Source organism: Excalfactoria chinensis, chromosome 8 (genome assembly GCF_039878825.1).
Source record: "Excalfactoria chinensis isolate bCotChi1 chromosome 8, bCotChi1.hap2, whole genome shotgun sequence".
Taxonomy (NCBI): domain Eukaryota; kingdom Metazoa; phylum Chordata; class Aves; order Galliformes; family Phasianidae; genus Excalfactoria; species Excalfactoria chinensis.
In genome coordinates, this window is record NC_092832.1 from 24,278,572 (window position 1) to 24,293,378 (window position 14,807).

At 41.9% G+C, this 14,807-nt stretch overlaps 1 protein-coding gene across 7 annotated transcripts in view; it reads right to left on the reverse strand.

The window, feature by feature from the left end:
- DAB1 (DAB adaptor protein 1) overlaps positions 1 to 14,807 on the reverse strand; it is a 113,048-nt gene that overhangs the window by 73,019 nt on the left and 25,222 nt on the right. For all 7 annotated transcript variants that reach the window (XM_072342839.1, XM_072342840.1, XM_072342835.1 and 4 more), the window contains one exon: positions 7,556 to 7,755. In XM_072342839.1, coding sequence (XP_072198940.1) covers positions 7,556 to 7,622 — 67 coding nt within the window. In that variant the 5' untranslated portion in view covers positions 7,623 to 7,755. The remainder of the gene's footprint in view (positions 1 to 7,555; positions 7,756 to 14,807) is intronic.

Consider the following 14,807-nt stretch of genomic DNA (forward strand, 5'->3'; position numbering starts at 1 on the left):
CTGACGATGCTGCTTTGAAGCCCCCTGATGATTTCCAGTCATTCAGCCCATTTAAATTTATTGTTCCCTTCTTCCAGCTAAGAGTGACTAAAAAAGCAGATTCACTTAAAATATTCAGATTTTTCCTATTCTCCAAAAGCAGAAAGGAGCTGCAAAAGTAAATGAAGAAAGAAAGGAAGAAGAAAATAGCGTGCTATGGGACTTCTCCATAGCATCATGCCTGAGGATAAAGTTCTTCTCCCATCCCTAGGAATGAGACGTGCTCTTAGCTGAAAATAATACCTGTCTATGAAAAGCTTTCCTGCTAGCAGACCTGCCTCTTTTGTTTAGAAATCAACCAACCAAGCGTAATCCCTGAATTAGGAATCCCAAGGCCTTATTCCTCACCTGACTCAAAGTGCCTTCCTTTTTACACCTAGCAGCATCCTTCACTGAAGCACTGCCAGCTGAATTATTGTGACCATTTTCTATTGTGGCTGTATTTTTCTTACTCCAGAAAATTTTCCGTGCTCCTTTTAACATCCTTGTGATGTGACCTTTAGCAAAATCTATCAGGCTGCCTTCTTAGCAACCTGTTGTTAGGTGCTTTATTTTAGTTTTTAATAAGGAATATGTAAGAAAAGAACACTGCGAAGATTTAAAGAATTTAGATCTTCTGGTGCTCTTATCAAGGCTGACGTGTTCAGATTGGGGTTGGAGTATCATGAAAAAGCTCAGAGCTATATCTTGACAGAGGAGCAGAGAAGGCAGCAAATGGAGCGCGTCTCCTGACCGCTGTCCTTCCATTCACTGAATGGGGCAAAGGTCTCCAGGAAATAGCACTATGAGATCAGCTCATTAAAAATTGTATGAAAATGTATATCCTGAAGGGATGTTAAATTAGGGAGCTTTGAGCCTGTCCTTCCTTAGAATTTCAGTGCTTAACCTCATAGCCCCGGCATTTCTTCATGCAATTAAATACAGAGCTATAGGTATAGCACACCGCTTTAGTTACAGTCTAGCAAAGAGAAAGAAAATAGGGGAGACAGACAAAGAACTCTGTAGGTAGCCTTCGTTTTGATCTTCTAGCATCTGTTTAGAATTGCCATCTCTTTGACATGCTCACTACAGCGGAGGCTACATTCTTCCAAATCCAGTTGCACTGAGAAGTGCTGATAACACATTGCATTTAAAGAGATATTCCAGAGTCTGCGTGTTTAAAAAAAACAAAATGATGGTAATTCATAAACATCCTTACACCAGCAACCACAGCAAACATTAAACACATAATCAACATTTAACTTCAGCCAAGCCCACACGTAGAGTACATCCAGTTTTCCCAATGCATTTAGCTCACTTTATGAGATTTTGGATGTTTGAGCTCCACGTACAACTCATACAAGCTACCAAGTATAAAGGAAAGGACTGAGTCAACTTCTGATGTATTTCTACCTAATTAGAATCGTAGGATCATAGAATGGCCTGGGTTGAAAAAGACCACAATGCTCATCTCATTTCAACCCCCTGCTATGTGCAGGGCCACCAACCACCAGACCAGGACAGGATGAATCCCCTTGCCCAAACAGATTCAGTTCCCTCCAATAGGAGATCCTAGAAACATGACCGTGTTAACATTTTCGGTTCTACACACACAGACCTCTGTGCTAATGGAGCAACAGCCTGTTTTCTTTCATAATACATGCATCACAAGCAAACTCAAAGCCCAGTGAGAGCACACACTGCTCACATCTCCACTTGATAAACATGGAGCAAGCAAACGCTGCTTCACAACACAGCAGACAAATGGTAATTTGCCCAACTTGTCCTATTTTCAATGCTATTTTGCAGCAATGAGCAATGCTGTCTCCAAGAAATGGAAGTAAAAGCTACTCTGTTCTTGTCAGAATAATAATGGGCACCACAATGGCAATACTGCCCTTCTGCACTGCACAACAGCATAAATAAAAAGAACTGGGAAAAGCCATCAGTACTGCAGTAAGCTCACCTACTTGCAAATAAGCTATCAGCTCTATTGATTGGTGCTCCAGCCTGGGCAATAAGAACAGGATAAACACTTTGTCTATATCACAAGTGAGAGAAAACTCCACTAATCTTCAGCTGCACCACCAGAAAGAAAAAACAGGGCCAAGGCACATGCAGCTTGCTTACGGTTGGCCAAGGAAGAGAAATGTGGCCCCAAAGGTATTGAAGAGCAGCACGTGCAGGTTGTATAGACAGCAACGGGGCACGAGCTACAGAACTGAAACGTGGCTGTCTCCAAATCTCAGGTTAGTTTAAAGCTAAGATGTTGGCTTTGGCCTCCCTGTTGCCTCTCGTAGAAGGAAAGATGCCAATGAGCCAGCATATACCCCTAACCTGGCTTTTACAGAGCAGCACTGTGACTTGTTGCATTATAACCTGCTGAGCTTTCCATACCATCACTGGAAAAGGCCTTTAGAAAAGAAGCAATGTTCAAATACATGTAACATAATACACTGACAGAAACGTTATTTATTAGTAAGTATTAAGCAAGCAAATGCTTTTGCACACGGAATGCTATAAAAGCATTATCATCAACATACTTATCCCTGTAGAGTACTTCCATGTGAGCTGTATTAGCAAACCTCTACTAATCCAAACCTCTAGAGGCATTGTATGTAGCTACTAATCTGAGTGAATTAAGTCATTCCTCCTCAGCCGCACTCATTACACGATAGAATTTCCTTCCCTTAACACTTCATTCACTAAGGTGCCATCACAAACTTCTCCTGGAGTCTTTTCAGCGACTGCAGATGGAGAAATAAGTCTCTCTGAAAACCAACTTCTTTACCCATTTGGAAATGCCATCCCCTGCCCTTCACTCCCACCTTATTTTAACTAAAGGTCAGACATAATGCAGTACATACAGCTGAGCTGCGTGTAGCATCGCAGTAATAGTAATGCACAGCACCAGCAGAGCTGGATCCGTGGGTGATCCCATCACCAGCTGATTTCCTGCTCTACAGACAGCCTTGCAGCGCTGTAACACCCACCTACGTTTAATGACTGCGTTGCGTTAAGCTCCTAATTGCCGGTTTCAATTGAAATGCTTTGATGACTGTTAAAATATTGAAAGAAATGGAAAAGTAACAGGAGCTCTCAGGAAATGTTATTCTTGCGCTCAACAGATTATTGATTCCTGTATGAAGGAACAGCAGAGTTGGAGATCTCCAACCTTAATTTAGGCAGACCTGTCTCTCAATTAAAAACAACAGTAAACACTGTAATTGCAGCAAGAGACAACATCCATCTCCCTCTAAGAACATTTCAATTAACACAACCACAGATCCCCCTTTGGTTGAACATGGTATTTAAAACAGAATTCACGAGCTCTCTAATTTATGATAGGTTATTGGATAACTCGTGTTAATTACAACTACACAATGTCAAAATTAATGATTTTCCCACCCTCTTTCAACTTGAGAATGAATTCATAACTTATAACAAGACTCAAAAGATGTGCAATTAATATTGTCAGCAACCACTTCACAAAAGAGATTTGTTAAAGGCAGGCATGTGGACTCAATTAGTGTATCAATTAATGTTGCAGTTACTTGATCTATAAATTATTGAAGGACTCATACAACTACTGCGAGGAAACAAAGCAAATCCACTCCCTGTCGATGAAATGAGCTCCTGGCTGTGCTCCTCTTTCTTTACTCTTTATATCAAATCTGAATTTTGCTGGATTCCACGAATCTTTCCTATGTAATCGGAAAAATAAATGAACCTAAAACAGTCCAACAGCTGGGAAAGCCTCATTGCAGTGATGACACTTTAATTGTTGTTAGTTGGTTGCAGTGAAAGAAAAGAAAAATAAGAAAACGAAATAAATCTGACTGTCCTTGTTCATAACGCTTATTGCTGTAAAGCAAAGTGTCAGTCTTGAAACAAACCTGCAAAGACTGCATTGAGATTTCTAGGTATGGCAATAATTGAGCTTTCATGTCAACCAGAAACTTCAATTTTCCTCGTGATCAGGCTAAAGACAAGACTCAAAGGAGGTCTAAGAAACCCCAAGGAAGACTTGGGCTGCAATAGACACCTATGATCAAAACTGATAAAGACAGAACATAACCTTGTTTAAGGGCTCCTCATCCCCAGAGGCTCCTAAACTAAGTAGGAATGTCCTGTTTGATCTTAGTATGAATACAGTTTTGCTTCTGGGGATGTAAAGGGTTTCCTTCAGATGGCTAGATAGACTCCAGTCTCTCATTAGAGTTTTAAAGACCTGTGAAATGGATGTGATTAGCCAGCAGCCTGATCTGACACACGGAGTAGTCCTGGAGCCTCTGCACTCCCTTTAATTAGTAGTCACACACTACAGCAGGATGCTTATGCTCTTTGCAACCCTGATTTCAATAGGTTCAGTCTCACATCTTCCAGCCCCAGGAGAGCACTGCAGGGAGCTTCCCCTACTGCTGGCACAGCAAGCAGGGTCATTCCTTACCTGGCATTGGGAAGTGCATTGAGCAAAGCCCACTCACTCCTTCCCTCCTCAGGCACAGCTGCGGAACCTGTATATTCATTCAGTTAAATGTGATGGCTGTAAGGAGCTCCAGCAGAGCTGCACTGCATCCCAGCCCCTCCAGCTCGCATGTCTTACTGGCTGGTGAAGGCAATCCCCAGCTTGGCAGCATGCCTCTTTGGAATCTGTTGCCAGATGCCACGTGCTTCCAGTGCACTGCAGTGGAAACCTATTAAATAAGGGAGTTTCGCCCACAGGGATCCTTAGCATCAAAGATTGCTATGGCGGTTGTCAAGAGACCTGACTTATTCGCTTCCGTTTTCAGAAGACCCTGCCATTTTCAGTACTGCCTCAAGTCTTGCTACAGACTCCATACAGAGACTACAGTAAGAGCTGACTTTGCAGACAAAGCAATAAATACATTCTTAAGCTTCCAATAGAGCAATTACTGAATCTGAGCGCAACAGGGAGAAACCAATTCCCTAGAAAAGTTTCCTGGCTTCCTACAGGCAGACACAGACTGGGTTCAAATTTGGCAGCCTGGCATGCTCCCTTACAAACCTCTCACTTCAGCTTTCCTGTCTAATTTTCTATGAGCAGGTCGTGCAGTGTAGTCGTCAGGGTGGATCCGCCATCAATGCATCACGTTTCCCCCGAAGAAGCTTCTAAATCAATTTTAATTCCAATAGGCTTAAGGCAATTTGTTTTCAATTTGATTCATTAATCTGTACAAGTTTATAAAGTGGCCTTTACCCCCTCATGTACTGCAATATAGCCGTGGTTTATGTATCTAAATGCTCTGGCTAATAACAACTTCTTTCTTTTCCCCCAACAGGAATGCTACGAACACGGGATGTTTATTCACCACTCAATGAACAAGATCACATAAACAAAAAGCAAACTAACTAGAATGTTCTCTGTCACTCTTCTTAAAGAATCCATAACTTCTGGCACAAAAATCACACACCAAAAGGAATCACCAAGAAAGTCCAAGACTGGAGCTTTCTAAATCTCCTGAGGATTTTGCATGATTTCATTTCACAGAGCAGCATGAAACCTCTTCAGGATGCCTTTTTGAATTCGTCCATGCTCTTAAAGACCGCAGTTACAACATAGCTACCAGCAGATATCAGGCGAGAGTGGCATGAAGATTAGTGCTGGAGGTTGTGGTTGGCAGGAATATAATCTCCTCTAATAACATCGAGTGCACCGTAAGCTCATAAAATGGAGTAAAGTGTAGGAAGGAGAGTTGTGCAGGTCACAGCAAAACACGGGTCCCCAACTGCTCAACAACTTGACAATACACAGAGCAAAAAGCAACACCTTCCAGTCAGTTAAATTCCTCCTGTGTGCTGAGAATACAAGCAACTATCTTTGCCAGAGCCCATCAAATGCTGGAGCATATATTCATCAATCAGGTCAATATAAGGCAAATTAAGGACTTGGCTCTTAATGACGTATTTTTCAGATTACCCATGATGATAATACTAAGGTTGAGAGATTACAGTTTGATGTTATCATGTTAGTATTGAACTTCTCTATAGAACATCAGAATTTTACAGCTGAGATTTTACTTAAATAGCTGTATGGCTCTTGCAGAACCACAAAACCTGATCCACTGAAAATACATCAGAGCTGAAACTTCTGTTTATAAAGCAGAGACTGATTTCTCGGGAATACTCAGCTCTGCTGAATAATCAAACTCATTGATGAGAGATGGGAGAAACCTCACACCAGTGCTTCCTACCTGCTGCTGCTTGCACTAATGAACGTGGGAAAGAAGCCTCATGTTTGCCACACGTCCATCATTCACACTTTACAGAGAGCTCGTTTCTTGAAACATACACAAATATACACAACCGAGCAACAAGCAAATGAGCGTATCGAGTTTCTTTTGACTTCTCACTGCATGAGACTGGAACAGCAAACACCGTCAGAGCTGTACACCTCATCAGTCTGAAACGCTCAATGTACAACGAGGCTTCCAGAGCACTGAATGTGAGCAGACGTGCACACAGCACTGAGTGCAATCACTTCTGGAGATGCACTGCTGCACACTGTCCCTTCCAGCTCTTCAGACACTTCTGCGTGCTGCAGGGAGCTCTGATCGCTGCCACAGAATGTATTTTGTGCTCATCCTCAGCAGCTAAGGTAATTCTCACATTTTCCATGTGGGGGCTAGAATCAGATTTTGTGCACAGCGTTCTGCTACTGTGATCTATGAACATGATTTAGAAGACTGATAGTGAGTATTTTATTAACAAACATCGAGTTCCTCTAACAGATGTTTGCTCTTCTCAAAACCCTCACCCTCCAGCAGAAGGAATAACATAGGAGACACAGATCAAAAAGAAGTAATCTGCATCGTAAAAAACTGATATTTTCAGATTCATCAGCTTTACTTTCTCTGCCTGCCTTGATGAGCTTCTCCCTCAGATCACATTCCCATCTACATCAAAGTTCCCCTATTTATGTCTTCCTCAACTACAGCTTCTTTTTTATCTCAAATGAACCACTTCTTCTATGTGAGTTGAGGCCATGAGCAATAAGGACTCTACACCATCCACTGAAATATATATTTATACTGTCCCGTTGCTGTGGCTTTTACAATAGTATGAGAACTGTTAGGTATTCAGTTGGTTTTTGCTGTTTTACTACTTATCCTTTCAGCTTTACTAACACGCATTACATTCAGCTTTAATCTCAACATCATTGTCTTTGTAGGTGAAAGATACACAACAGTTACAACAAACTATAAATTGCCACTGGACATCAAAGTCTTGGCTTCCAAGTTCAATGGTATTTAAACAAGAAGAGCAATAAAAACACCAACATATATACAGTTGTATAAAGTACAAATGTAAGAGATAAGAATAAAAATCTCCACCAATGTCTTGCAGATCTCCTATTCAGGAAGCATCAGCTCATACAAACACGCATCACATGCTTATCAGTCCAAATAACTTTTACTTTCACCAGGTGCACAGACAACAGAAGAATCAGAGATGCATAGAAGATGGTTGAAATAATGTAGGGGATGCAAAAGAATAAAGAGAAATCGGACACTACCTTTCTTTTTGGAGTCTTTCCTTGTGCTGGTTTTAACAGCCACTTGAAGTTCTGTCTCAGTTGACATCCTATATCCTTAGTCCTCTTCACACAGATCCAGTATCTCGGTCAGGCTCATTTAGAATATGTCTCCAAGAGAATAATTGAGCCTTTCAGATACTATAACCCAAACAGTTCATCTCATTCAGTCCCTTCGAGTGCTGTTAAAGAAGGAAACAAAACGTAACAGTCATTTTCTGAGTTTAAAATATGACATGGTTAGTGGGCATGGTGGCGATGGGTTGATAGTTGGACACGATGACCTTAGCAACTACAAAGTAAAAACATCTTGCCAGATATTAAACTCGCATCTTTACTTCTCAAATACTCTTTCAATACTTCCATTCAATTACTTGAACATCTCTCATACTGAACACATGATACATCTTGCTTATGATAATGTGCTTCAGGTATAAAAGAACCTGCCTCTGTTTAGCAAGGTTTCCTTTTACCCACCTGGCACTTATTCTTGCAAACCTATGTGCAAATACACATCTTTGAAAATACAGTTAATTCAACCTTCCAGTCTGATCATGATTTAAATGCAACAGGACTACCTGCAAGGGGTGTAATGGTAGCATTTGGGAAAAGCTACATTTATTGTTGGCGAGATGCAGAAATGCTCTGCCTTTGAAGCCGCAGCAGTGAATGCAGATGTGTGCTGGAGAAGCATGAGGGAAGCAGACTGCAAGAGCTGGGGAAGCTTGGGTTGCATCAGGAGGCAATAAGCAAGGATTAAACAACCCAATGCATGGCTCCAGCTCTTCCTGCTCAGAAGAACAAGCCGCCTGCTCTGCCAGCCTGCTCAGGGCAGATCATACTGTCCCGAAGCCATTTCTCATGATGCTCCCTCATTGAACAATTCATCTCGTCCTTCTTTTGGAGAAAACGTTCTCCATTATTAGTGCAATTACAGCGAAGTCCATCTGCGCTGTCTGAACAGGTGCCTGGTTATTAAATAAGCATTTGATAAAGAAATTAACCCAGCATATCGGCTGGTTAGCTGGCCAGAGATTAACGGCAGTTAAATACATTTGCTAATGGCACTTCTCAGTAATTTAAGGAAGTAATGCACTTAAAAACTGAAATAACTTGGACAGTTTAAATCACTTCCCACAGCAAGGGCCATGAAGCCACTCACTCTTTCAAATCCAGTCTCTTTTCACATTTTAAAATGCTTCAGTAACATTACATTGCCACGCACTATGTGAAGTGACTTAATATTGCTGAAGTGTGTCGGGGGTTTTCTTTAATAAGCCCTTCAAATCTGTATGCCTGTTACGGAATATTCAGAGATAGCTTTTCCAAATCTGCTGAACTGATTTTGAATTAGGAAATTCCGCATTGTTCCTCTGTGGAATCTGTGGAAGTAAAGAAGAGCAAAAAGGAGGAAGAGAAAAAGCCAATTAACTTACAAATCTAAGCTGGAGTGCTCGCTATATGCACCTGATGAGGGTACTTTAATAAAATACAAACGTTTATTGTTGGCGTTGTTAGTTAAGAAAACAGCAGAAATGGAAATGCAAGTGAAGGTTGACCGAGGAGTAATGGAGGAAGGCAATGAGTCCCCCAGGCAGGGGGGTTGTGGGACCCCTCTGCAGGAGCCAGCTCTGCACCAATGCTTGCAATCCCCCAGCAAACCGGGAGAGAACAGATGTCCCCTGCTGCCCGCATCCCCGTCCCCTCCCCCCTGCACAGCCCCATTTCACATTCAGCTTTACAGCACAGTAGGGATGCATCAGCCTTTCCAGCTCAGTGACACTTACTTAAAGCATCTCTCAAGTCACAGCTGGATTGACAGTTGATTTTTCTAGAGTTTGGATTTTTGTTTTCCTAAAGGTTAGTTGGCACGAAGCACTACGAGGAACCTCCCGACAAAAGGAAAACATTTCTAATAGCTCCATTTATAATAAGATCCGAAGAAAGAAGTGAATTTAAAAGAAATACAAACTACCCGCAGGGTCAAGAGTCAAGCAAGTTTCAGTGTCCTAAAAGCTGTGTTTGGGTACAAAGCACCAAGAATTTCATCTCCTCTCGTCAGCTGCTATCAACAGAATAGCTGGAGCCGTAACATCTGAATGGCACTGAATATTTTAAGACAGCAGCGTATGAGTGCTATCTCATTTGGAGCTCTCCAGAAAAGCTGTATCCCCTCGAGGCTCTCCCAACTGAGTAATATTTTAAAAAAGAAATGCATGTCTATTTTTGGACAGGTTCACATATTGATTTACTTTAAAACCTAATCAGGTCATACTCTCCCGGGCTCAGAGATCCTTGAATAAAGCAATAGACATCTTTGTAACAGGAACACATAAACATCTGTCAGATCAAGCTACAGTTCAAACTGAATTTGCTACAGCGACAATTCCTCCCGAACTATAGGCCTTTATGTAAGCTACGTTAGTAAACTTCCATACCCTGTCCATATTTCAGTTGTTTATTACCCAGATGAGGACGGCAGTCAATCTGCTCCTCACTGCAACAGCTTTTATTGTCTCCTCCAATCTAGGTCACTGCTGTTAAATACTACAGCCTCCCAACTGTGGCGAGTACCGCAGCATGTGTTCTAGCAATGAGATGCCACAAGCTTCGAGCAGCTCTGCCACATTTCCCTGTTCTGAAGGCAAGATTCTGTTAGCTGCGTTTTTAATAACAATAATATTTAAAATCCCTAATCTTAAATATAACCACTCTTAATGATCTTCTTGTGCGCCTCGCTGCTGTTCCACCTACTACAATGCTATGTGCATGCCTCAGCTTTTCCTAAAGAGGATTCCGAGCTCTTCGTTTGAACAAAATACTGACATTCTCTATTCCCTTATTAAGTGGATACAGCAAGAACACAATCAGTGCTTTTTGGAATTAACTGGCTTTTAATTCCAAGTCTTAAGCCTGCATTCTGTATTATTCCTACGCCAGCGTAAGACCTAAAGCCTTGGATGAAGAAATACTTCAGTAGATTCCCTCCGCAGCCAGGATTATCACAGGTTGCACCTCCCATTCCTCAGCTCTGTGTTTATAAAACCACCATCCTTTGTCTTCTTGGCCACGCTCCGCTGAGCTCCCAGCGGAGCTTTGAGGTGGGCTTCCCCCGGCCCAAGGGACAAGAGGTCACACAGGATGACCTGAACGCTTCCCTCCGCCTTCAGGGCATCAAAACTTCAGCATTTCCCTCTCCTAAAATCAGTTTCCATCTGCTTATGTAAAGGAAAAGCAGCCTTAGGAAGGTTTTGTAACTAAGCCCTGGCATTCCCGAGGTATTTAGGTTCTCCACAGCCCTGGAGTGGGATCCAGCAGGGCCTTTACAAGAGGTTGGCACCTCCCACACAGGGGTTTAACAGAAATCCTACTGCCATCCTCAGCTCTTACTTTTAGACCTCCACAGCCTTAAAATTCCTTTCCTTTCCTCCAAAGCATCCCTATAATCGTCTGAAAAGGAACAGGAAGGCACATAACTTTGCAAGCGTAAAGCAAAACCTGAAATATCAAAAGGGCAAAATATAAGTAACTAAACCATTTTTAAATGAGCCTTGAAAACTGAAAAACAGCTGAAGTTTGAAGGGTTGCTATCCAGGGAGAGAACTATTACTCACAGGCTGAGCACCTGAGCAAAAAGCCTCACATGGAGACCTGCCTACGGACAGCCGCTACACCAGCTCTGTGTTGCTGCAGGCGCTATTCCATCCTTAGCTTTTCCCCACCAGCAAGATGAGTTCCCCAAATCTCCAGTTCTTCAAACCCCTGTTTGCAAAATAACCTTCTGGCAACTGTGGCCCATATCACTTTATTCTTTGTGGTTTACAACGTGCCTCATTACTCTGTCTCTAGGGCATCTTCCAGGCGCGCTATGTGCTCTGAGATGGTGTGAGCAGCACCACTGGAGCTGATTTACAACAAGAACAGCATCTTGCCAAAAAACTGACCTACAGCATATTTCCAAAGTGAGATGTTTATTAGTATTCCAATGACAGCAGGAATAATTACTGAAATTCCTCCTGGAAATCAGTCCTTGTAGCGGCAAATACCGCACTTCACTTCACCGCTTATTCACCAGAAGTGCTGCAAATTTCCCTCTCATAGAATATGCTGACTGGATGAAATAGACACTGCTCACAGGAATGAACCGATTTCATAACCATTTTGAATGGGAAATTACTAAGAGTTCCATCGTATATAACAGTTTCTATTTTATATCAAGGCTAGCATTCTTGAAAACGATGCAAAGAGAAAAGGCACCAAAGAGATCTGCACCAATTGGTTGGAAGACCAAGAGACAAATATTGGCACTGTTTCCTTCAAGTGCTTTCAAAAAGAAAGTTGCTCTCAGCCTGATTTCCAACAGCCCAGCACCAGCTTCAACTCTGGAACACAGCACCTACAACCCCTTTCAATGGGGTTTGCTAACAGCTGTCCCCTCATTCAGACTTTCCTCTACGCCCATACTCCTTCACTGACTCCACAGCAGAAAAGAAAATGAATTTATGATAACGCTGGGTAAGAGCAAGCAAGAACCCAAGCTCGTAAGTGCTCAGACACTGCCCAGTCACAGTCTGGCTGCATTCCGACCTCCGCCAGCAGAAAGCTGCTTTGTCCCCATTACAGCCCATAAAGCCACACCAGCACAAAATCAATAGCGTTGCATTTGACTTCTATTGGCGTAACTCCATGGGTTTTAATGGAGCTGGAGTTACACCAATTTTATGCTGGTGGATCTGCATTAGCGTCAGTGAATTATGCTGGTGTGACTGATGTAAACTACATCAAACCAACCAACCCCTATTGGTCCAAAGCACTCTGCCATTAACTCTAAAGCAAAGTGAAAATGCAAACCTGTACGTTACCAAAGCAAGGCCTTTGGAGTTTATTTTTGCAAAGCAGGAGAAGGGCTCTTTTGTGATCCTCTCGACACCAAAGAAGCAGAGTGAAGACTGAGAAGGGAAAAAGGACAAAGTACACAGCTGGGATCACAGTATTCTGTAATTAGAGCTGTTAAATGATTACTAAAGCACAGTGGTGCAATCATCACGCCAAAGGAAGCAGAGAAGTATGCAGTCAGGAACATCACCAGGGAGAAGGTAACAGCAATGTCACAGACACCACATTTTATATTTAAATGCAAATTCCTTGCAATCAGAATCTGTGCTTCTAATTGGAAGAAAAGGTTACGGAATTAAATGCCTCACATCCTGGACAGCTCAGCAGGATTTAAAGTTGCGTAGTAAGTTGAAGGCAGCTTACTCATCTCCCATCCTTTACAGGAATATCTTAATTCAGCTATTTTCTTTTAATTTCAAGTTTGCTTTCTTACTATTGCAAGGAATACTAGACCGGGACTCAACTCCTCATTCATTTTAAATAACATAGAACACAACACCCACACACAAGATCTAAGTCAAGCTACACTTTGAACTCTAAAGCAGATCTTGAAGCAATGCTTTGCCTCCTAGAAAACATGAATTCACACCAACTCTTCCAGGTTCCTTCCACATTAGCTCAGTCCCATGCGTTAACCTATACATCGTGCTCTTCAATTTCCCAAATGCTTCCTGACATGACACCAAAGTAAAGCAAACTTCCTTTTTGTCGGCAACAAAAACTCCTCTGCCAGGATCTTTCCTCGCTGCCATTTGTCAGCACTCAGCCCTTGTCCCTGACAGTTAAGTAAGAGGAAAACTAATCAAAGGGCTTCATCTCACTGTAAATGGACTTCTGATTTATTACACCAGGCCCGGTGACCAGACTTGTACCAAAGTTCATTGACTTGCAGAGAAAAGGGGAAAAAGGAAAAAGCTTTCTGGGACCGCAAGCTTGAATTTGCACAACCAGGCAAAAAAAATTGGTGTTATGCTGTTGTTAAACTACTGTAAGATATCAGGATCTTAAATATCCCAGTAAATGAGCTTTAGTTACAGAAATACTTTTGACAATCCCATGTAAACACTCAAGCCTTCATACCAGCAGGGTTGCTCACACAGATAATTCCATTTGATAGCTAAGGTGGGCAACAGGTGATTCCAGACCAATGTGCTTGGGAATGGCTGCTGGGTTTTAATGGAGAAGTTTCACTGCTGGAAAATATACAAGTGATCAAAAATAAAACAAAATACAAAACCTTAACCTGATAATTTCAGGTATGTGGCCTGCATGGCCTCATCACGCACTGGAAGAATCAAAACCTAAGTGATCACATAGAGATCCTGCCAAAGGAATTACTGAAAAGAAATATCAAGCTACTGCCAAACAAAAATGTAAGGGGGAAAGAAAAAAACAGGAAGAAACCATATTAAAAAATGAGAGATGTTCTTGATATTACTCAGCTGGGGGACTTAAGTAGCTAGATGAGTAAACTACACCTACTTGAGTGGTAATGCATCACCAAATCATGCTTATTTTCTAAACATTTGTAAAAATTACCCAAGTAACATGCAGAGAGGATCCATTCACCTTCCACTGTCATGCTACAGTTTACTCTCTCTTGGAAGCAATTACAGGACAAATGCCAAGCTACAGAAGGTATTTTTCCAGCAGCAGCATCTGGCTTCTTGGCAGCCTCCTCAGGCAATTTTATTGGAAGCTTTAGAGATGCTATTGGGTCAGCCCTGGTTCTATTGCTCATGAACCGTCTGGCAGTTTCTTCTTCCTACATGTCATAATCCTTCTGATTTACCTTGAAGGAATTAGCACACTTTTATCCATTTCAGAAAACAGTTGACCTGCAAGGCATTTAAGGGCTATCTATAAAACACAGTAAAAATCACTGGTGTAAATCTGCAAACCTTCATGCCAGCAGCTTTTCAGGAGCCACTGCTTAATACATCATCAAGAAAACAAGCATGCAGTGCAAAATCCATGCATCTCTTACTGGTAAATTGAATGCATTCCTCTCAATTCAAGGAAAAACCATAAGACACGTGAGAAATAGACTAGTTAAAAAGAAAGGGGGAAAAAAAGAAAGAGAAAAGTCAAGCTGGAGCAAAAGCAAACCTATGCCTTTATCTAATATGAACTGGTCTCATACAGTGCAGACACTACTACGCCATATACCATAATAAGGAATGGCACCCATGAATTAAAGGAACTCCTCTGGCAGACAGCAAGCCTGAACTGAAATACAAGGAGATGCACTAAGTCAACAGAAGGAAAGCAACTTCCAACAAACCATTTCTTGCATCCTTCCTTCTCCAAGCTACCTGTCCCTGTCCTTCTGCTATGG